The sequence below is a fragment of the Mobula hypostoma genome, chromosome 8 (assembly GCF_963921235.1).
Source record: "Mobula hypostoma chromosome 8, sMobHyp1.1, whole genome shotgun sequence".
Classification (NCBI taxonomy): domain Eukaryota; kingdom Metazoa; phylum Chordata; class Chondrichthyes; order Myliobatiformes; family Myliobatidae; genus Mobula; species Mobula hypostoma.
The window spans coordinates 5,117,139-5,141,987 of NC_086104.1; the positions used below are offsets into that span (position 1 = coordinate 5,117,139).

General features: G+C 44.1%; 2 protein-coding genes across 4 annotated transcripts in view; one reads left to right on the forward strand and one right to left on the reverse strand.

Annotated features, from left to right (window-relative positions):
- LOC134350345 (butyrophilin-like protein 8) overlaps positions 1-22,644 on the reverse strand; it is a 56,782-nt gene extending 34,138 nt beyond the window's left edge. For 2 of the 3 annotated variants that reach the window (XM_063055414.1, XM_063055413.1), the window contains exon 1: positions 21,305-21,333. In XM_063055414.1, the coding sequence (XP_062911484.1) occupies positions 21,305-21,327 (23 nt within the window). In that variant the 5' untranslated portion in view covers positions 21,328-21,333. Of the gene's footprint in view, positions 1-21,304; positions 21,334-22,566 lie in introns of those variants that run through there. The other variant, XM_063055415.1, reaches the window with a different exon arrangement.
- A 60-nt stretch (positions 22,645-22,704) lies between these two features.
- The window catches only part of LOC134350740 (CD276 antigen-like), an 88,699-nt gene continuing 86,554 nt past the window's right edge, over positions 22,705-24,849 (forward strand). Inside the window, exons 1-2 of the mRNA XM_063056362.1 lie at positions 22,705-22,729; positions 22,867-22,966. Coding sequence (XP_062912432.1) covers positions 22,705-22,729; positions 22,867-22,966 — 125 coding nt within the window. The remainder of the gene's footprint in view (positions 22,730-22,866; positions 22,967-24,849) is intronic.

A 24,849-nucleotide genomic window follows, 5' to 3' on the forward strand; every position in this document is an offset into this window, starting at 1 on the left:
GATGGAATTAGGAGCAGACTCAATGGGCCAAATGGCTTAATTCTACTCCTATGTCTTACTGTCAGAAACGATCTTCGAGCAGATGGTCCTGTCTGACAGCCAGCTCGGACTCAAGACTGAGGTGTAATCCAGCACCCACCTGCATGCCTGAGTTGCCCTGCTCACTCTGCATGGGAAAGGAATTAGAAACTGCTTCCTAAAATCCAACCTATCTCACTGATTCCCATGTGGGTAACCTATCCCCAACTGAAGACCAACTTTGCAGCCTGTAATGTTTGATCTCTGAAAGATACTGTAAGTAGCCATTGAGCCAGAGGAAAGTTTGATTCAAGATTGATAGATTAATGTCATTTCCTGTACATAATAGTAAATAGTGAAGTAATTGTTACTCCAGATCCAATGCAACACAAAAGAAAACACAAGATAAAGACACAACAATAAAAAAAACAATAAATCTACATATACATAAGATAGCTTATATACATAGATTGATCCTATGTCCATAAAGTGACATTAAGCACAGGAGTGTCTATACATAAGGTGACTGACAGGAAATCCTAAAAGTAGTGGAGGTTGGGGGTGTGGAGGGGTGGGTTAGTGGGTGGAGGTGTTCAGCCTTACCACTTGGGGAAAGTAACTTTTCTTTTTGAGTCTGGTGGTCTGATCTCTGAGGGTTTGTATAAATTGCCGTTGATTAAAAGACGTTGGATCTCTGAGGATTAGTGTAAATAGCCATCGGGCCAGGGGAAGAACAGCATTAGGTGCTTGAACAGGACAACTTTGGCATCACCACAGTCAACAAGACAAGATGTGCCAATGAGGGGCAAACTGATGAAACGGGCAAAAGCTGGACCTCCTTCTGTATAGGAGTACCAACAATCAAGGATATAATCTTAAGTCAACTCCGCCATGTACGGTCCCAAACCTGCCTGAGAAGAGGAGTGTTGGGCACGGGGCTTGCAATGCCCTCCCGTAAAAGCCCAGAGCTAAAGAAACACCAACAGAAGCTGCAAAGATCTCATCCCTGGGAAAGGATAACGTCATGTGGTGAAAGCTACAGGGCCTAACAACTTTCGAAGAGGCCAGCCAAAGAACACCTGGTGATGTAATCTTGAAGCTGACACCAGAATCAGGTTTATTATCACCGGCATGTGACATGAAATTTGTTAACTTAGCAGCAGCAGTTCAATGCAATACATAATCTAGTAAAGAGGAAAAAAAAATAAAACATAATAAATAAAGTACAGGTGCCCCCCGCTTTTCGAACATTCGCTTTATGAAACCTCACTGTTACAAAAGACCTACATTAGTTACCTGTTTTCGCTAACAGAAGGCGTTTTCACTGTTACGAAAAAAGGCAGCATGCGGGAAAAGCAGCACGCGCCCCGAGCAGCCGCTCTCCCCCGGATTCGGAACAGCATTCTCACTGGCATTGCTTAAACACGTGCCTGTGAGCAGCCGTTTGCAAGATGAGTTCTAAGGTATCGGAAAAGCCTGAAAGAGCTTGTAAGGGTGTTACACTTAGCGTAAAACTAGACATAATTAAGCATTTCGATCGTGGTGAATGAAGTAAAGACAAAGTGAGTTTGGCTTGTGGAAGTTTACGAAGATGATGTTGAAGAGGTTTTGGTATCCCATGACCAAGAACTGATAGATGAAGAGCTGATGCAATTGGAAGAGGAAAGAATAACAATCGAAACCGAATGCAGTAGCGAACGGACCGAAAGTGAAGTCATCAAGGAACTGAACGTGAAGCAACTGCGTGAGATTTTCGCTGCAATGATAAAATACGACTTTAATTTTGAAAGGGTATGTCGGTTTAGCGCATATTTGCAGGATGATTTGAGTGCTTACAAAGAACTGTATGATCTATAAATGCACAAGGCTAAGCAGTCAAGCATACTGTCGTTTTTCAAGCCTCCCACATCAGCCACAGCAGACAACAAACCTCGACCTTCAACATGGAGGCAGGCAGACATAGAAGAAGATGATCTGCCTACCCTCATGGAAACAGACAACGAGATAACACCCCAGTGTCCCACCACCCCAACCCCCGGGCAATGGACAGATACATTGCCGCGGAGAATGCAGCAGTAGCCAGGTTGCACCCAGCACATCTTTAAGAAAAAAAAAGCCAAAATAAACAAGCTAATTAATTAGGTGCCGCCCGGCACTTAAACGTCGGCCCAGATCAGAGGTGATGCAATTGGCAACATCTGGGCCAACATTTACGTGCCAGGCGGCACCTAATTAATTAGCTTGTTTGTTTTGGCTTTTTTCTTAAAGATGTGCTGGGTGCGTCCCAGCTACCACTGTACCACTGCATTCTTCATGGATCGGTATTGGTTCGCTGCCCGGAGGGTGGGGGCCACTGCACCACCCCAACCTCCAATGACTCAGCCTAACACACCATCATCAGTGTGCTCAGCGCTGTCCCAATTCCGGTAAGTGATACTACACTGTACATACATTATTTCTACTTTATATCGGCTGTGTATTTTTACCAGTTATTTGGTATGATTTGGCAGCTTCATAGCTTAAAGGGTACTGGAGAGCGCTTGCGCTGTGTTTCTGCCGAGCGCGCTTGCGTGAGATTTTCGCTATGGAGAACAGTGCAGGCAATTATTGTGAAAAAGTATTTCTACTTTATATAGGCTGGGTATTCATTATATCATTCCTGCTTTTACTATATGTTACTGTTATTTTAGGTTTTGTGTTATTTGGCATGATTTGGTAGGTTATTTTTGGGTCTGCGAACACTCACAGATTTTCCCCATATAAATTAATGGTAATTGCTCCTTCGTTTTACGACATTCCAGCTTACGAACCATTTCATAGGAACGCTCTATCTTTGGATGGCGGGGGAAACCTGTAAATCAATTACTTATATCAGGGGTGGTCAACCACACATCAGTTTTTTCAAGCACAAGTTCAGATGCGCCATACAACTCTTGTACCCCCATTCAATACTTGTAAAAATGTTACTATAGACATATTTAGCATTTTTACATGATATATTGATTTAATATAAAAACAAGACAAACATTACCTACCTTAATTTAACAAATATATTTTGTCTTCTTTTGATTTCTTCCATTTTCTTAATCACATATTCTTTCCGTAACTCAGACCCAAGCACTAGCTCCAGCATTCCTTCTACTTCAGTCCAATGTTGTGTTTTATAGTGTCTATTAAGATTATGTCTTCTATTATGTGAGAAAGTCTTTTCACAAACAATGCACAACAGTTTTCCTGACGGACCCACTATAAATAAGAACTCATTTTCCCACTGTTCATTGCTTACTATCACTTTCTGCTTTTCTTTTGCTCATTTTCTTTTGCACTGTGATGGGTAACTGAATGTAAAAGCAAGGCTTAATTTTCGAAAAGGTACAAAACTGCAAATGTTCACAAAGGACGAACAAGGCACAACTCCGTAGCGCACGAGTGTCAATTGTAAACTGACTGGCAAAAACCTGTGACGCACCACTGGTGCAGACACCTGGCGCCTCAGGATCAAACAAGTATCAAACGTGTATTAAGCAATTATGGAACGACTGCAGAACAAAAGTCCTTCTTTCCTCGTTTGATTCACTGAACATTTTTTACAATTGAAAACAGATTAATGAGAAAGAAGATATCACTGGCCAAAAGGTCTGCACAAAATAATAAAACCACTAAAAATAAGTTCTCAGTAAACACATTTCTAGCTCTAAGCTACTTGAATTTCTGTTGTAGATTATTTTTTCCTACAAATCGGTTTTCAAGTCAATCAAGATTTGAATAGATCAGCAGAAAGCCGTTGATAAGACAATCAAGATTTGAATAGCTCAGACTCAGCAGAAAGCAGCTGATTGGGCAGTCAAGGTCAGGTGACCAAACAGTTTGAAAAGCTCAAACAGATGCATAGAGGGATAGCTCAAGCGAAGCGGCCAGTGCGTGAGTGGGCCAGTGAAGGAGTGGAGCTTTGAGGCTTTGAATCAAGAGATTCTGGCAGTTTTGGCAGTTGGTCTGTGCAATCAAGTCAATCAATCGAGGCTTTGACTCGAGAGGCTTCGATGAGAAGAGGCGGAGGACAAGCTTGCTCGCAGTTAGTTTTTACAATGTCTCCTGAGATGGTGATGTGCCTCTCATGTAAGATGTGGCAGTCTTGGGGGAACTCCCCTCTCCCGCAGAGTCACATCTGCTAGAAGTGCATACGGCTGGGCGATCTGGAAGAGCGTGTAAGGAATCTGGAGCAGCAGCTGGATGACCTTCCACTCGTAAGGGAGAATGAAGCAGTCATATATGAGAGCTACAGGGAGGTAGTCACTCCTAGGCTGTCGGAAGCAGGTCGTTGGGTGACAGTCAGAGGGGGGAAAGCGAAGGTGAGCAGACAGGTAGAGCAGAGCACCCCTGTAGCCATTCCCCTGAATAATAAGTTTACCGTCCTGGATACTGTTGGTGGGGACGACCGACCAGGTGTGAGCCACGATGGCAGGGCCTCCGGCACTGAGTCTGACCCTGTGGTGCAGAAGGGTGGGACGGAGAAGAGGAAAGCTGTCGTCATTGGAGACTCTATAGTCAGGGGAGCAGACAGGAGATTTTGTGGACGTGAGAAGGACACCCGCATGGTTTGTTGCCTCCCAGGTGCCAGGGTCCGGGATGTCTCTGACCGGGTGCACGACATCCTGGTACAAGAGGAAAAGCAACCAGAAGTCGTGATACATGTTGGGACCAACGACATAGGCAGGAAGAGGGATGAGGTCCTGAAGTGTGAGTTTCAGGAATTAGGCAGAAGGCTGAAAAATAGGACCGCAAGGGTGACGTTCTCAGGTTTGCTGCCAGTGCTACGTGACAGAGTTGGTAAGACTTGGAGGAGATGGCAGTTGAATGCGTGGCTGAGGAGTTGGTGCAGGGAACAGGGTTTTAGATTTTTAGATCATTGGGATCTCTTCTGGGGAAGGTGGGACCTGTACAGATTGGATGGGTTGCACCTGAACTCGAGGGGGAGCAATATCCTTGCGGGTAGGTTTGCTAGCATGGTTCGGGAGGGTTTAAACTAATTTGCGAGGGGGATGGGATCCAGAGCAATAGAGCAGTGAAAGAAGTGCATGGAGTAAAGCCAGATCTAACATACAGAGAGGCTTTGAGGAAAGAGAAGCAGAATAAACGGTGTAAAGACAGTAAGGTAGAAGGGCTGAAATGTGTGTACCTCAATGCAAGAAGCATCAGGAACAAAGGTGATGAACTGAGAGCTTGGATACATACATGGAATTATGATGTAGTGGCCATTACAGAGACTTGGCTGGCACCAGGGCAGGAATAGATTCTCAATATTCCTGGATTTCAGTGCTTTAAAAGGGATAGAGAGGGTGGAAAAAGGGGAGGAGGGGTGACATTACTGGTCAGGGATACTATTACAGCTACAAAAAGGGTGAGTAATGTAGCAGGATCCTGTTTTGAGTCACTATGGGTGGAAGTCAGGAACAGGAAGGGAGCAGTTACTCTACTGGGGGTATTCTATAGGCCCCCTGGTAGTAGCAGAGATACAGAGGAGCAGATCGGGAGGCAGATTTTGGAAAGGTGCAAAAATAACAGGGTTGTTATCATGGGTGACTAACTTCCCTAATATTGATTGGCACCTGATTAGTTCCAAGGGTTTAGATGGGGCAGAGTTTGTTAAGTGTGTCCAGGATGGATTCCTGTCACAGTACGTGGAGAGGCCGACCAGGGGGAATGCCATACTAGATCTAGTACTAGGTAATGAACCGGGTCAGGTCACAGATCTCTCAGTGGGTGAGCATCTGGGGGACAGTGACCATCGCTCCCTGGCCTTTATAATTATTATGGAAAAGGATAGAATCAAAGAGGACAAGAGAATTTTTAATTGGGGAATGGCAAATTATGAGGCTATGAGGCTAGAACTGGCGGGTGTGAATTGGGATGATGTTTTTGCAGGGAAATGTACTATGGACATGTGGTCGATGTTTAGAGATCTCTTGCAGGATGTAAGGGATAAATTTGTCCCAGTGAGGAAGATAAAGAATGGTAGGGTGAAGGAACCATGGGTGACAAGTGAGGTGGAAAATCTAGTCAGGTGGAAGAAGGCAGCATACATGAGGTTTAGGAAGCAAGGATCAGATGGGTCTATTGAGGAATATATGGAAGTAAGAAAGGAGCTTAAGAAGGGGCTGAGAAGAGCAAGGGGGCATGAGAAGGCCTTGGCGAGTAGGGTAAAGGAAAACCCCAAGGCATTCTTCAATTATGTGAAGAAAAAAAGGATGACAGGAGTGAAGGTGGGACCGATTAGAGATAAAGGTGGGAAAATGTGCCTGGAGGCTGTGGAAGTGAGTGAGGTCCTCAATGAATACTTCTCTTTAGTATTCACCAATGAGAGGGAACTTGACAATGGTGAGGACAATATAAGTGAGGTTGATGTTCTGGAGCATGTTGATGTTAAGGGAGAGGAGGTGTTGGAGTTGTTAAAATACATTAGGACAGATAAGTCCCCGGGGCCTGACGGAATATTCCCCAGGCTGCTCCACAAGGCAAGAGAAGAGATTGCTGAGCCTCTGGCTAGGATCTTCATGTCCTCGTTGTCCACGGGAATGGTACTGGAGGATTGGAGGGAGGCGAATGTTGTTCCCTTGTTCAAAAAAGGTAGTAGGGATAGTCCGGGTAATTAAAGACCAGTGAGTCTTACGTCTGTGGTGGGAAAGCTGTTGGAAAAGATTCTTAGAGAAAGGATCTATAGGCATTTAGAGAATCATGGTCTGATCAGGGACAGTCAGCATGGCTTTGTGAAGGGCAGATTGTGTCTAACAGGCCTGATAGAGCTCTTTGAGGAGGTGACCAGGCATATAGATAAGGGTAGTGCAGTGGATGTGATCTATATGGATTTTAGTAAGGCATTTGACAAGGTTCCACACGGTAGGCTTATTCAGAAAGTCAGAAGGCATGGGATCCAGGGAAGTTTGGCCAGGTGGATTCAGAATTGGCTTGCCTGCAGAAGGCAGACGGTGGTGGTGGAGGGAGTACATTCAGATTGGAGGATTGTGACTAGTGGTGTCCCACAAGGATCTGTTCTGGGACCTCTACTTTTCGTGATTTTTATTAACGACCTGGATGTGGGGGTAGAAGGGTGGGTTCGCAAGTTTGCACATGACAAAAAGGTTGGTGGTGTTGTAGATAGTGTAGAGGATTGTCAAACATTGCAGAGAGACATTGCTAGGATGCAGAAGTGGGCTGAGAAGTGGCAGATGGAGTTCAACTTGGAGAAGTGTGAGGTGGTACACTTTGGAAGGAGAAACTTCAAGGCGGAGTACAAAGTAAATGGCATGATACTTGGTAGTGTGGAGGAGCAGAGAGATCTCGGGGTACATGTCCACAGATCCCTGAAAGTTGCCTCACAGGTGGATAGAGTAGTTAAGAAAGCTTATGGGGTGTTAGCTTTCATAAGTCGAGGGATAGAGTTTAAGAGTAGCGATGTAATGATGCAGCTCTATAAAACTCTGGTTAGGCCACATTTGGAGTACTGTGTCCAGTTCTGGTCACCTCACTATAGGAAGGATGTGGAAGCATTGGAAAGGGTATTTCTGTTTTTGCACATTTTTTAAATAATCTATTTAATATCAGTCAGGGATGACCAACCTGTGGCATATGCGCCGAATAGAATAGAATAGAACAGCACAGCACATTACAGGCCCTTCAGCCCACAATGTTGTGCCGACCCTCAAACCCTGCCTCCCATATAAGCCACCACCTTAGATTCCTCCATATACCTGTCTAGTAGTCCCTTAAACTTCACTATTCTATTCGGCGCATGTGCCACAGGTTGGTCATCCCTGACTGATATTAAATAGATTATTTAAAAAATGTGCAAAAACAGAAATACTGTGAATTAATTCAAACCCAAGATGGAGCTCACTAGATTTACAACCTTCTGCAGCTTCTTTCGGTCCTGTGAAGTAGCCCCTCCATACCAGACAGTAGCTCAGTTTGTCAGAATGCTCTCCACAGTACATCTATAGAAGTTTTTGAGTATATTTGTTGACATACCAAATCTCTTCAAACTCCTCAAAGTATAGCCACTGCCTTGCCTTCTTTATAACTGCATGGATATGTTGGGACCAGGTTAGGTCCTCAGAAATCCTGACACCCAGGAACTTGAAACTGCTCACTCTCTCCATTTTGGATCCTTCTCTGAGGATTGGTATGTGTTCCTTTGTCTTGCCCTTCCTGAAGTCCACAATCAGCTCTTTCGTCTTACTGACGGTGAGTGCCAGGTTGTTGCTGTGGCACCATTCCACTAGTAGGCATATCTCAGTCCTGTACACCCTCTCATCACCACCCGAGATTCTACCAACAATGGTTGTACCATCAGAAAATTTGTAGATGGTATTTATAGATCAGCTGTACGGGGTCAACTTGAAAGTCTGACCCAGGACAAAAAATTGGGAACCTGACGCGAGCAGCCTTTGCCCCAGGTTATGAGGTTAACTAAGTTCATATAGTGCCTCTTCACTCAGAGGGTGCTGCAAGTGTGGACCGAGCTGCCAGTGGTAGTGGTGGATGGAGGTTCAATTGCAATATTTAAGAGAAGTTTGGATAAGCACATGGATGGGAGGTGTATAGAGGGTTATGGTCTGGGTGCAGCTCAATCTGACCGACTAGAATAACAGGAGATGGGGCTGTTTCTTTGCTGTAATTTTCTATGACTAGCACACATAGGCAACTTGGTTGGTGAGAAAGTTAGGATGAAAGGCTTGTTTTGTGCTATGTCATTTCTAGCTGCACTTAGAAGAGCACCACATCACTGGATCTGTGGTCATATATTGTCCAGTTATGTGAAATTGGTGAGCGGGAACAGAAGACACCCACCAACAGTAACTACTTACCGGAAAAGACAGACACTGAACATACAGTAAACCTTTCAAGTTACACTCAATTACAAGTCAATTGACCAGTGGTGTGCCTCAGGGATCTGTTCTGGGACCCTTTTTCTTTGTCATTTTTATTAAGGACCTGGATGAGGAAGTCGAGGGATGGATTAGAAAGTTTGCTGACGACACAAAGGTCGGGGGTGTTGTGGATAGTGTGGAGGGCCGTCAGAGGTTACAGCGGGACATCAATAGGATGCAAAACTGGGCTGAGAATTGGCAGATTCCTTGGTTTTCTCCACTTTCAGACTGAGGTTGTTCTTCTCCCACCAATCCACCAGATAAGTGTGACGTGGTTCATTTTGGTTGGTCAAATATGATGGCAGAATAAAGTATTAATAATAAGACTCTTGGCAGCATGGAGGATCAGAAGGATCTTGGGGTCCGAATCCAAAGGACACTCAAAGCTGCTGCACAGGTTGACTCTGTGGTTAAGAAAGCATACGGTGTATTGGCCTTCATCAACCGTGGGACTGAGTTCAAGAGCTGAGAGGTAATGTTACAGCTTTATATGACCCCGGTCAGACCCCACTTGGAGTACTGTGCTCAGTTCTGGTCACCTCACTACAGGAAGGATGTGGAAACTATAGAAAGAGCGCGGAGGAGATTTACAAGTATGTTGCCTGGATTGGGGAGCATGCCTTATGAGAATAGGTTGAGTGAACTTGACCTTTTCTCCTTGGATCGATGGAGGATGAGAGGTGACATGATAGAGGTGTATAAGATGATGAGAGGCATTGACCGTGTGGATAGTCAGAGGCTTTTTCCCAGGGCTGAAATGGCTAGCCTGAGAGGGCAGTTTTAAGGTGTTTGGAAGTAGGTACAGAGGAGATGTCAACGCTCCTGAAAAATGTCCCCTATGGAGGACATGATCCTCTCAGTTGTTCTCACAGTCCTTTGTAGATACTTCTAGTCCAATGCTCAATTGCTCCCATACCAGATGGATATGCAGCTTGTCAGGACGCTCTTAATAGTGTTGCTGTAAAATTCAGTTAAGATTTGGGGGGGGGGGGTGAGCCTTGCTTGTCACAGTCTCCTTAGGAAATAAAGGCAAGTTGTGCCTTCTTGTTCAGGGAGGCAGTACTGAAGGACCGGGTGATTTCATTTGTGATGTGAATTCCCAACAACCTGGTGCACTTACCCTTTCAATAGAGGAGCGATGTATTCGCAGAGGGGGATGGTTCATCTGCAAAGTCTACAATGATTTCCTTGGTTTTTTCCACTTTCGGACTGAGGTTGTTCTTCTCCCACCAATCCACCAGCTACTTCACTTCCTCTCTGTACACTGACTCATCAACATTGTTGAGGAGGCCAACCACCATGTGTCATCTGTACTTATCTAAACTGAGCACCCAAAATGGCAGGACACGACACTAAACATTCAGAGTGGCAAATACTTATCCAAAGAGTGCACTCTTTACTGCAGCACATCTCCAGTGTTTACTGTTTCTGTGGCACTACCGACCCTCCAGCCCGTGCTGACCCAGACAGGGACAAGACAATGAGTGCTTTCAGCGTGCTACATTTCAACTCTACTGGCACCTAGATGGCATCCACTCAATGGCAGCCGGTGTGAGGGGCTGCAATGCTCTTTAAATGGGCCGATCCCAAGCTAGCACGGCGGTGCAACTTTTGATGAATAGGTAAAATGGACACAGGCCAGATGAGGAGAACATGTTTCCCAGTATCCATTACAAATGTATACTTCATTTTTAATTAAATATAACTTTAAGAGTTGCCACACAGGGTTAAGAACTTAAGCTACCAGACTGTAAACCTTTTGATGATCAGCTCATTTCACAAGAATGTTGATATACCACTCACGAGCATGATTTAATGTCAGAATGCAGGTGCCATAGAATCATTTTATCCATCAGCAAGTGTGTCCTTGAAAAATTGTTCAAAATTCAAACTTCAATGAGATGCCCACTAGCCAAATGCACTTCATATGTTAATACTTCCATTCCCAGGATCAAAGTTCAAAGCTCAAAAGTTCCAAGTAAATGTATTATCAAGGTACATCACCAAATCATGATATCCATTTTCTTGCAGGTATTCACAGTAGAACAAGGTAGTACAACAGACTCAATGAAAAACTACACAAAGGCTGACAAATTCTGCAAATACAAAAAGAAACAAATAATAATGATAATAATAAACGTCAGTGTCATAGAAAACTACAGCATAAAAACAGGCCCTTCGGCTCATCTAGTCCGTGATGAACCATTTCAACTGGCTACTTTCATCGACCTGCCCAGGACCATAGCCCTGCATATCCCTACCATCCATGCACTTATCCAAACTTCTATTTAATGGTGAGATCGAGCTCACATGCACCACTTATGCTGGCAGATTGTTCCACACTCTCATGACCCTCTGAGCGAAGAAGCTTCCTCTCATATTCCCCTTTTCCTTTCACCCTTAACCCACGACTTCTGGTTGTAGTCCCATCCAATCTCAGTGGCAAAAAACTTGCTTGCATTTACCCTATCTAAACTCCTCAGAATTTTGTATCCCTCCATCGAATCTCCCCTTATTCTCCTAAACTCTAGCAAATAAAGCCCAAGCCTACTCAACCTTTCCCTACATGTCCTGGCAATGTCCTGGCAACATCCTTGTAAATTTTCTCTGTACTCTGTAATCTAGTTTACATCTTTCCTGGTAAATGGCCAAAACTGCACACAATACTCCAAATTTGGCCTCACCAATGTCTTATACAACTTCAACATAACATCTCATCTTCTGTACTTGATTTATGAAGGCCAATGTGCCAAAAGCTTTCTTTACGACTCATCTACCACTTTCAATGAATTATGTACCTGCATTCCCATATCCCTTTGTTCCACCACTCTCCCCAGTGCCCTGCCATTCACTGTGTAAGACCTACCCTGGTTGGTCCAACAGGAATGCAAAATTTCACACTTTTCTGCATTAAATTCCATCTGCCATTTTTCAGCCCATTTTTCCAGCTGATCCAGATCCCATAGCAAGCCACAATAGCCTCTGTCACTGTCCACTACACCCCCAATCTGGGGGTCATCTGCAAATTTGCTGATTCAGTTAACCACATTCTCATCCAGATTATTGATATAGATGACAAACAACAACGGACCCAGAACCAATCCCTATGGCACTCCACGAGTCACAAGTCTCCAGTCAGAAAGGAAAGCATCTACCACCACTCCTTGGCTTCACCACAAAGACAATGTGTAATCCAATTTACCGCCTCATCTTGAATGCCAAGCAACTAAACCTTCTTGATGAACCTCCCATACAGAACCTTGTCAAATGAACAACTTCCACTGCCTTGCCTTCACCACATTCCTGGAAACTTCCTTGAAAATCTCTGTAAGATTGGTTAGACATGACCGACCACACTCAATACTATGCTGACCATCCTTAATTAGTCCACATCTATTCCCATACTTAAATATTCACTCCCATAGAATGGCGGTCCCCAACCACCAGGCCGTGGACCGGTACCGGGCTGCAAAGCATGTGCTACCGGGCCGCGAGGAAATGTTATGAGTCAGCTGCACCTTTCCTCATTCCCTGTCATGCACTGTTGAACTTGAACATAGGATTGCCAACTGTCCCGCATTTGCCAGGACATCCCACATATTGGGCTAAATTGGTTTGCCCTACATGGGACCGCCCTTGTCCTGTATTTCCCCCGCTAAGGTAGAGCGTTCCTATGAAACCTTTCGTGCCAAAATGCAAAGCAATTACCATTAATTTATATAGGAAAAATTTTTGAGAGTTCCCAGACCCAAAAAATAACCTAACAAATCATACCAAATAACACATAAAACCAAAATAACACTAACTTATAGTAAAAGCAGGAATGATATGATAAATACACAGCCTATATAAAGTAGAAATAATGTACGTACAGTGTAGTCGGGAAGATTAAGCCAAAACCCATTTATGGGAAAAAAAACCGGCACGCATGCGCATGTGGACACAGGTGCCCGCGCAAGGTTTCATGGTCATGGTAGTCTTTTTCGGCGTAAACACAAGTGTCCCGTATCTGACTGCCACTTTTGTCCCTTATTTAGGGGTAAGAAAGTTGGCAACCCTAACAATCCCCCAATTTAATCTAAGCCAATAACCGATTAACCTACCAAGCTGTACATCTCTGGACCATGGGAAGAAACCAGAGCACCAATACGGTCAAGGGAAGAACGTACAAACTCCTTACAGGTAGTGGTGGGACTCACTGGCTTTGGTCTTGAAATTTGTTGTTTTGAAACAGCAAAAAGTATTAAAAACATAACAAAAATTAAATTACAATATATAAATATATACACGCATACACATGTACACGTGTGCACAGACACAAGCACAGACAAGCATTCACATGTGTAAATTATATTAAATAAACGCAGAGAAAAAAAAGGTGAGGTAGTGTATACGGTTCTTTATGGTTTATAGCTGGGAGTGATAATGGGAAAAAGCTCCCACTACCTATCAAATGCTCCCAATGGCCTCTTTTAATCAAAGTCCCACTCATGCGGCTCAGCTACAAAGCCTGGCGGAACATTACTGGCGCCTTAATCCCAGTCACTTCAAGCAGATGGGGCTGGTCATCCACGGTTGGGAGTTCATCTCGGAGAAGGAAAACTCAGATCTCAAACCTCCATTGCCTCGTGGTTACACCCACTCAAGGAAAAGGCTTTGGGAGTAACGCCAGAGGGAAAAATCTGGAATTCGAGTCCCTGAGGCAGTTCTATGTTGAGTTCAATGCTGATTGGCAACTTCTATGATCCTGCTGGTTGCAAACTGTCAGTCTCTGCCATTCAGTGTGAAGAGGGGGAGCTTGCTACATGGGCACCAGTTTGCTCTCCATAGGGGCTTGCTTGCATATCTAGACAGTTAAGATGCAACATCCATGACCTACGCTGACTGACAGGCCTCAGCGGAGTACACAGGTTTATTGCTCATTCGAAACTCTGAGAGCGGAGGGGAAGAAGTGGTTCATTTTTTGGTTTCTTTTGTATTTACTGTGAATATCAGGAATCTATATGGAGACACAAGCACTATTAAATTTAATTTGATCTTTGATAATAGACATTTACATCCATTTGCTTGGTAAAGGAGGCCTGCATATATTTGAAAACTTGTCCTTATTTCTGTACATACATGGACCTCAGTCTAATTAGTCGTTGGGAAGCATTCCTGGAATTGTACTCTTCTTAGCCCAGTTCACCTCCAGTTTCCTTCTCAAATTCATTCTCCCAAAAGTGGAATCTTAATATAAGTGCATTGGCGATTGTCAGAAATCAAGAACAAAGACAGTATAGCATAGGGACAGGCACAGGCACATGTCTGCGCCATCAGGATGGCAATGTTAACTGCACATGACCTACTCTCAGTAGCCACTTTATTGGGTACCTTCAGCACCTAATAAAGTGGCCACTGAGTGTAGGTGTGTGGTCATCTGCTGTTTGTAGCCCATCTATTTCAAGTTATGATATGTTTGACATACAGAGATGCTCTTCTGCACACCACTGTTGTATTGCATGGTTATTTGATTTACTGTCACCTCCCTGTCAGCTTGAACCAGTCTGGCCATTCTCCTCTGAATGCTGTCATTAACAAGCCATTTTTGTCCACAGAATTGCTGCTCACCGGAGGTTTTTTTTTTGCTTTTTGCACCATTCGCTGTAAACTCGAGAGATTGTTGCGTGTGAAAATCTCAGGAGATCACAAGTTTGAGATACTCAAACCACTCCATCCGACACCAATAATTACACTGTCAAAGTCATTTAGATCACATTTCTTCACCACTCCAAGGTTTGGTCTGCATAACTGAACCTCTTGATCATGTCTGCATGCTTTTATGCATTGAGTTGATGCGACATGATTGGCTGATTAGATACTTGCATTAACAAGGTGTACATGTACTGAGTGCATTTCCTCAGAGAATAACTAAATTGGAACTTAAAAATTATCCATGTATACTATACAGTCTCAAAAAAGTATTCATAGCCCCTCCCCATACTTTTTCATGTTTTACAACATTGAATCACAGTGGATTTAATTTAGCTTTTTTTAAAAAACACTGATCAACAGAAACGATTCTTTCCTGTCAAAGTGATAGATCTCTATAAAGTGATCTAAATTAGTTACAAATATGAATACAAAATAATTGATTGTATAAGTATTCACCCCCTTCAAGCCAGTATCTCGTAGATGCACCTTTGGCAGCATTTTCAGCCTCGAGTCTGTGTGGATAGGTCTTCATCAGCTTGGCACATCTGGACATTGCAATTTTCTCTCATTCTTCTTTACAAAACTACTCAAGCTCCATCTGATTGCATGGAGATTGTGAGTGAACAGCCCTTTTCAAGCCCAGACACAAATTCTCAATTTGATTGAGGTTGGGACTCTGACTTGGTCACTCCAGGACATAACTTTGTTGTTTTTAAGCCATTCCTGTGTAGCTTTGGCTTTCTGCTTGGGGTCATCGTCTTGCTGGAAGACAAATCTTCTCGCAAACTACAACAGGTTTTCCTCTAGCATTTCCCTGCATTCATTTTACCCTCTACCTCCAGGGCCTGCTGCAGTGAAGCATCCCCACAGCATGATGTAGCCACCACTACGCATCATGGTAGGGATGGTGTGTTTTTGATGATGATGTATGACTTTTAGTCTGATGACGAAAAAGTCCAATGAGGACAGCCTACTCTAGGCAGATTTACAGCTGTGCCATATTCTTTCCATATATTGATGATTGATTTAACTGTTCCCCAAGGGATATTTAGTGACTTGGAAATGTTCTTGTATTCATCTCCCGACATGTGCTTTTCAATAACCTTTTCAGAGTTGCTTGGAGTGTTCTTTTGTTGTCATGGTGTAGCTTTTGCCAGGATACCGACTCACCAGCAGCTGGACCTTCCAGATACAGGTGTATTTTCACTACAATCAATTGAAACACCTTGACTGCACATGATGATTTGGTGTCATATAAAAGGGGGTGAATACTTACGCAATCAATTATTTTGTGTTTTATATTTGCAATTAATTTAGTTCATTTTGTAGAGATCTGATTTCCCCGACACAAGTCTTTTTCTGTTGATCAGTGTCAAAAAGTCAAATTAAATCCACTGTGATTCAATGTTGTAAAAGAATAAAACATGAAAACTTCTGGGGGGGGGGATGAATATTTAAAGGCACTGTATATAACTTTGTAATTCATCTTCTTACAGGCAGCTACAAAACTAAGAAACACATTAGAACCCACTAAAGCACACACACTCAAAGACCATCTAATATCTAGTGTGCGAAAATAAAGAACAAGTCACGAAAACTATAAAAAAAAGTAAACAAATGACATTCAGAACATGAGCTACAGAGTCCAGTCACGGAGCCAGTTCAGCAATACAATCAGTCCAGAAGCCTGATGGCTGCAGGCCATAGCCACAGAGTCAATTCAGTGCTGAGTTAAGTGCTTATGGTTGCAGGCCACAGCTGCAAAGTCGAGTAAACCTCATTGTATAGCGAGAGAAACACTGCCATCCCACACCCCCATCACTCCAACCTTTTCAATCTGGCTAAATATCATCTTGCTCCTCGTTCTCAGACCCTGGCCCACCACTTTGATCCAGACCCAATTACACTCTCTCAAGGGATGCCATGGTTGTATCTGCACCCCCACCCCCGTGTTTTATATTTGATAATATTTGAGCAATCTTGTATACATGTTGGCTGATTAAGCTTTCCTCTTCACTTCAATAATTTATTTCAGGTTCTTGGTTAAAATACGTTCGTTGCATACATCATCACGATACGACTTGATAAATGCGTAGCTTGCTTCAAGTACACTCATTTTTGGACTCCCTTGAATTATTTTAATGGTTTGAAGTTACAAAAGATAACATCCCGAGACTCCAGTTCGCCAAATCCCCCAGAACACTGCAAAAATGCCAGGTTGTACAGACAACTCAGAGGCACAGCTCCCAATGGAAAATCACAGGCTGCTGATCGCAGTGATTATAGCCCAGAAAAAGCTTAATTATTAGAGTAGCTAGTAGTTTTGTTTGCTGCCAGTACAGCATGACTGTGTTACGCCAGTGCCATCTTCACTGCTAATTGCATCCCGTTGTAAATATAACCCACATTCCTCCAGTGTTGTATCACTGCTGATTAGATAGTTGTCTAACCTCTCCTGCAGGCAAGTCTCCTTTTCTTAAATCACTAGCTCCCATTTACATGTAGCACCCCCCACCCCACCCTTAGGGTCGCTCAGCTCGCTGTCGTCTAGGGAAACAGCCCTCGGCCCCGCCAAACTGGGTAATTAGTTTGTGTGGATGCTGTGTGATGTACCCCACCCCGCCCAAATAACAGACAATACACCAGATACGATTAAATGATTTACAGTTTATAGATATTACTGGAACTATATAATTAATAGAGAATAAAATATAAAAGGAAAATAAAATGCGCCACACTTATCAAAATTCAATCTCTTCGTGCACAAACAGTTGGAGCTCAGGACCCTCCTTCACCCTGCGACCCCTCGGACCACCTTGACCGGCCGCCTGGGACCAACAACGGTGGTTGACCAGACGCTCCACACGAGTCCGTCTCAGTCTCCTCTCCACGCCAAACGCCCCGCTCGGGGTCCAACCCCGTTAGCGGACTCACAGCACCTGGTCCATCCTCGGTCTCTCTCTCCCGCCATCTCTCCCAAAACCCTGCGCATACAATATCTTACAGACACACCAAAAACATAACAAATTTCGCAATTGGTTCATAACATCTTCTTATCAGTCTAACCCAAAACAAGCTGCTAGCACAAGAACTTTCTCAGCGTTTAACATAACAAAGAAGCCATTTTAATTAGCCTACGCAGTAACATAAAAGACGAAACCCCCTTACATACATGAAAACAATTAGATGCTCTCCCTCCCCTTCTGCAATTTTCCAGTTTTTCAAGGATCTACGTCTGAGCCATAATCAGGTTTAATATCACCGGTATATGTCATGAAATTTGTTGTTTTGAGGTAGCAGTACAATGCAATACATAATAAGACTATAAATTACAATCATATTTTAAAAAGAACCGTCATACAAAGAGAGCAGAAAAAAAGTGAGGTAGTACACATGGTTTGATGGACTGTTCAAAAATCTGATGGCAGAGGGGAAGAAGCTGTTCCTAGAACGTGGAGTGTGGGTCTTCAGTCTCCCGTACCTCCTCCTTGAACTTTATTCGTCATATCAGTACGTGTATTAATTAGGAACTTGCTGTGGTGCATTGGCACAACACGGAACATTCAAAATTATAAAGAATAGTAATATAAAGTTAGAACAGATACGGAATAAAATGTGCATAAATACCAGCTTGTATTTACACTGTAAACAGCATCATAAAAAGTGGTATAAAGTTCAGTGACAGAGGTAATAGGAAGAGGGGGTGGGTAACCAGAACACTTGATCAGATTAACTGCTTGAGGGAATAAAAACTTTGCAGTATCCGTGAAGTTTTGTTCTGAGAGCTCTAAAGCACTTTCCAGAAGGGAGAGTTTGGAAAAGGCAGTTTGCAGGCTGGGTAGTCTCTGCAATGATTTTTCCTGACCATTTCTTTGTTCTGTACACATATAAGTCCTGCAGTGATGGTAGACTACAACCAATGATGTTTTCCACTAACCGGACAGTTTGTTGTAGTTTTTGTATATTCTTAGAGGATGCTGCACCAAAGCAGAAAGTAATGGCTGCTGTGAAGATGCTCTCTATGTCGACAGTTTAGAATTGCACCAGAATGTTCTGGAGAAACTCTTCCAACTTCCACAGATCAAGCCATCTAACTTCCTTGGTTTAGGCCAAAATACAGCATGCTCTTTCATTACCTCCTAGCAGCCCAGTCCAATGATTACATGTCCATTATGACTCCACTGGGGCACAATGGTAAATCATCTGAGAGAATCCAAGTTGTTCTAAGTCATAAACATGAGAGAAACTGGAAATGTAAAAGGAACACACAGAAAATGGTGGGGGAACACAGCATGTCAGACAGTATCAATGGAGAGGAACAAACAGTTGACGTTTTAGGACAAGAGATCAGTGACTTTGGCCTATTTCATGTGACTCCAAGTACCCTGAATAATGGACTCTTATTCAGCTTGTGCCCCTTCACCTCCCACCTTTTTATTGGTTTCTTCTCCCTTCTGAGACAGAGGGTCTCAGCCCAAAACAACAACTGTTCATTCCTCTCCATAGGTGTTGCCTGACCTACTAAATTCCTCCAGTATTGTTTTTTCCCTCACATTTGCTCCAAATGTTTCTCTACAAACATTTGTTCTTTTTACTTTCTGAAATTTCCTCAAACATAGCCAGACCCTCAAGACTCAAAGTAAAATTTATTATCAAAGAGCATATACCATACACAACCCTGAGATTCATTTTCTTGTGGGTATACTCAACAAATCTATACAGTAACCATTGCAGAATCCATGAAAGACTGTCTAATTAGGGCATTCAACCAGTGTGCTAAAGATAACAAACTGCAAATACAAAATGAAACAATAAATAAATAATGAGAACATGAGGTGATGACTCCTTAAAAGTGAGTCCACTGGTTGTGGGAACATTTCAATGATTCAGATCAGTATCTAGCCACCCCTGACCCTTTTTGTCTGTTCTCCTGACTCTCCCATAAAACTAGAATACTTTTCAGGTGCTGTTTGTTAAACAACTAGAAACCAATCTCGACCATGACCAGAGGCTCTTGCATGGTCAACTGGTTGAAGAATTCTAGCAAAATATCTGGCGTGCAGGGAACTTCACATTAAAGTGAAACCCAGCACACAACAGCAAACTACGGACATTAAATTCCAGTAAACTTTTAAACATCCTTTATACAATCACAGGACAGTGCTAGACATTAAGAACTTGAAGCACTGCAGGTCTACTCCATCACAAGTTGCTTGATCCCGAAGCTGCATCTGGTGCTGCCTGCTACTGAGCGGCATCACAGGTAGTGCCCAAAAGCAGAGTGCAGCTTATCAGCAAGTAACAGTCTTAAAATCGTTTTCCATGTGATTGCAATACGCTGCTGGACGCTGGTAATGTAGAATGCTCAAGTCCAGTTCAGTGGTTTATTGGTGGGACTGACAGCGGGGAACTGCATGTAAAGGACTCAGCCTCATGCTGCAGTGTTGCCCGTTTGCCCCTGCCCAGGTGAGATCTGTCAGTCAGTGCCAGAGGCACCGTGGTGCGCCGTCCACATTGGTGTCGATGCTGCCCTCCTGCGTTTGCTCGGTGGAAGACAAGCTGATTTGCATGCGACTGCAGGCTTACTCTCATCATGTCCATGGACTTGGGGTCTTAGACTATATTACAGTTTTTGTGAGATTGTATGCTTACTGCTATCTTTTATGTGCCTTGTGCTGTGTATGACTATTGGTACTGTGTTTTGCCTGTTGGCTAGAAAGTAATGCCGTTTCGTTTGGCTGTATTCATTAGAACTCGTGTATGGTTGAACAACAACTAAACTTGACTTCAAACAGAGACCCCAACCTGAAAGGGAGTGTATAAACATTAAGTCTCCACGGAACAACAGCTGATAGAAACCAACCCAGGGCAGTGCAATGCATTATATTTGGACAACATTCTCTGTGAAATCCCCATTCTCCAGTACAGGAAACAGCCTCTACTAATATAAGAATTAAGAGGCAGCCACTGAACCCCTCGACAACACTACTGTTTGAAAAGATAATGGTTGACATGACTGTAATGTCTACTTTAAATTCCTACCCATCCCCCCCAGTAGCTTTCCACACTGCTTTTCCATCAACCCCCCCCCAGTAATTTTTTTTAAACATAGAAATTTTTTTTAAACATTACAGGCCCGTCGGCCCACAATGTCGTGCCGATTATATAACCTACTCTAGAAACTGCCTAAAATTTCCCCCTATTTTTCTAAGCTCCATGTACCCAATATCTTCTTGTATTCACCTGTACCACCATCACTGGTGGTGCATTCCAGGCACAAACCACTGAAAAACTTACCTCTGACATCCTCCTTGTACCTATTTCCAAGCACCTTAAAACTATGCCATTAGCCATTTCAGCCCTGGGGAAAAAGCCTCTGGCTATCCACACGATCAATGCCTCTCATCTTTTTCACCCTCTCACATAAAACCTCCAACCCCCACCTTTTCACACCCCCTCTCCCATTCCTGCTGAACCCTAGTAGCTTTACACACCCCCCCCACTTCTACAAACCCCCAGTAGCTTTTCACACCCCCCTCCTATTCTTGCCAATGCCAAATAATTTTTCACCCCTTCACTTATCAAAGATCCACCCGCTTCAAAAATACCACACCTTGCAGGAAGAACACAAAGACCCACAACCTTCTGCTAAAAGAAGATCACTTTACCTGTGCTTGCACATGCTCCACATTCTTCCACTAGAAGAAACATTTTCTCCATCAAGATCCATAATTCAAATGTAACAAAAATAACCCAAAGTTCTCCTCAGGAGTTAACACCAAATGACAAGACATACAAACTGTGAAAACTGTGCACCAAAGGGAAGAGAAGCTATGGAGTCTGTTCTGGAGCTGAATTGAAGAGGTTCCAGAAGGTTCACAAGAATTTCAGGAATGAAATGCATTGATCGTTCTGGGCCTGTACTTGCTGTATTTTAGATGAATGAGGGAGGAATCTCATTGAAATCAATGAATATTGAAAGGGTAAAATACAGTGGATGATGGCTCTGGGCCTGTACCAGCTGAAGTTTAGAAGAATGAGGGGGTGATCTCATTGAAACCCACCGAATACTGCAAGGCCAAACTAAGCTGGATGTTTCCTGGAAGTCTAGGATTTGAGGGCACAGGCTCAGAATGAAAGAATGTCCCTTCAGAATAGATGAGGAGGAATTTCTTTAGCCAGGGGATGGTGAATCTGTGGAATTTATTGCCAAAGACAGCTGTGAAGGAGATGTCACTGGTATATTTAAAGCGGAGTTTGATCGGTTCTTGATTAGTCAGGGTATCAAAGGTTACGGGGAGAAGACAAGAGAATGAGGTTGAGAGAACTAATGAATCAGCCATGATGGAGTAGCAGAACAGACTTGGAGGGCTGAATGGCCTGATTCTACTCCTATGGTATTATATGCAGGCAGGTTTAACGTTTGTACAAATAAAGTCTTCAGAAAAGACAGGCACTCAAGAAGTCGCAGTTTTTAGACCGAGATCAACGGAGAGAACAAGAGGATTCTGAAAAAGAAATAAGCACGTGTTTAACAGGGTGCCAAGGTTACGGGGCGATGGCCGCTGAGTACAAATTGGGAAAGAGTTAGCGAGCCGGGGGCAGAAGTTCAATGTCAGTCACTGACAGGCTACAGGCACTCTTACGAAACCTGTTAACTGAAACGCAGCCTCTAAACCTCCAGCACCCAGACCAGCCTAGACCCCACTCACCCCCAGCCCGCAGGCCCTAATACTACCACACCGTGCCCCTCTCGGACAGGAGTGGCCTCCATGCCCGCTTGAAGGCTTCAACGTTGCAACTTTACAATGCATACACGCCCACGCCCAGCGCGGACATTAAGAGAGCAGTGGCCGACCCGGTCGTTCAGGGGTACACGGACACCAGGACTGAAGCGCCCCGGACGCTAACCTCCACAACGGACACTCACCGGGCCCGGAACGCACCAGCTCGCCTCCTCCGCGCGTCCTGCACCCGCTAACCCGTCTCCCACCTGCCAGCCAATCAGCGAGCAAAGGGGCGTTCATTAAAATATCACGCCTTTCAAACTTCGCGGCCCGATTAGTGGATGGAGCCGTCAATCTGGGCCAATGGTTAGTTTTATTGGCAATTCTGGCTGTCAATCCGAAGCGATAGGGGCGGGGTTAATCAATCCGTGGTGCTTTCTCGTCTGATAGGCGTCACGGGCTGTCAATCTAAAGTGACGGCCTGCCCTGCTAACGGCCCGCAGGGCGGCATCCGATCCGCAGGTTCCGCCCCTTCCTGCCTGAACCGCTGCAGCCAGCGTTTCTCTTCTCTTCAGACGTCGTATCCCTCGTCTGCGGTTTCAGGTAAGCTGTGTCCTGTCGGGGGCGGGTGAAGAGCCGAGGGTTCGGTATTAGCTTCTTTCATGGTGTGTTTGGGTGTGTGTGTGTACGAACAACCGATTTCAGCCTGTTCTGGGCGGCAGCCAGCCTACATCCCTTTTTCAAGCCATCACCCCTTCTGGGGGATAGGCTAAAAGAACTGTAGGGAATATACTAAAAGAACATCTTCAAGAAATGATGGCTCAAGAAGGCAGCACCTTAGAAAAACAGAGGGGACCTTCACCATCTGTACTGTACTGCTGCTGAAAACAACAAATAATAAAGCTGATTCTGTATCTGATGGTGGGAGGCAATAGAAGGAAGAAGTAAATGGCAGAAGAAGAAATCTGATGGGTTCACCAGCTTCATTCCAGAGATGAGGAGGTTAGACTATGAGATTCCAGAGATGTGGAGGTCAGACTATGAGATTCCAGAGATGGGGAGGTTAGACTATGAGGAGAGATTGAGTCGCCTGGGACTGTACTTGCTGGAATTCAGAAGGATGAGAAGAGATCCTACAGAAACATAAAATCATGAAAGGGATAGGTGAGGTAGAGGAAGGAAAGTTGATTCCAGTGGTCGGTGAGAGTTGAACTCGGGGACATGGCCTCTAGATTTGGAGGAGTAAATTTAGGGCAGAGATGAGGAGGAACTGCTATCCCTAAAGTGATGAATCTGTGATATTTTCTGCCCAATGAAGCAGTGGAGGCTACCTCAGTAAACGGATTTAAGACGAGGTTGGATGGATTTTTGCATAGTAGGGAAATTAAGGGTTAGAGGGAAAAGGCGGGTAGGTGGAGATGAGTCCATGGCCAGGTTAGCCACGATCCTATTGAATGGTGGAGCAGAGCTGATGAGCCGGATGACCTACTCCTGCTCCTATTTCTTATGTTCTTATGAGAGGAGAGTGGACCATGGGAGAAAGAGAAGGAGGAGGGGAACCAGGGGGAGGTGATAGGTGAAGAGGGAAGTGTGAGAGGGGAGCCCGAATAGGGAATGAGAAATGAGAGAAGGAATTCCCAGTGTTGGGGAAATTGATATTTGTACTATCAAAAACAAAAGAGATTCTGCAGATGCTGGAATTCCAGGGCAACACACACAAAATGTTGGAGGAACTTGTGTCAGACAGTATCTATGGAGAAGAATAAACAGTCGACGTTTTGGGTCAAGACAATCCAGTCTTGGAGGCTATCCAGACAGAATACGAGGTGTTGCTCCTCCAATGCGAGTGTGGCCACAGAGGAATCCATGAGCAGTCATGTCAGAATGGGAAGTCTTATTGAGATGGTGGAGACTGGGTGATCCTGCCTTTTGTGGTGTATAGGGTGCCTACTTTTGTGGTGCTTGATGAAGTGCTTCTTGGTTGAATCTCATCAGGCAGTATAACCACAGCAAAGCCCAGTTTCCCAGGTACCAACGCTAAAGCTGGCTTTGGTGACTTATCTATATCCATTTTTTCTGTCTTTCTTCCTGTCAGTTTCCACCCAAACACTTCTGATTCTGTATCTGTACGTCTCTGCACTTGTGCAGAAGGACAATAAACTGGATTTGATTCAAGACGTGCTAGTAGTCCAGTGAAGTACATCTCAGGCATTCCCTACATTCTATTGAGATGTGAAGCAACACTTCCACATCCGACTCCTCCAAACCCACTTCTCCACCATCTGAATCAGAATCAGGTTTATTGTCACTGATCTGTGACAAGAAATTTGTTGTTTTTCAGCATAAAAATTGTTAAAAGATGCAATGAATTTTTTTTAAAGTAAGTTGTGCGGAAAGGTAGAGTGTCCATTCGGAAATCTGATGGCAGAGGGGCAAAAGCTGTTCTTAAAACGTTGTGTGTGGCTTCAGGCCCCTGTCCCTCCTCC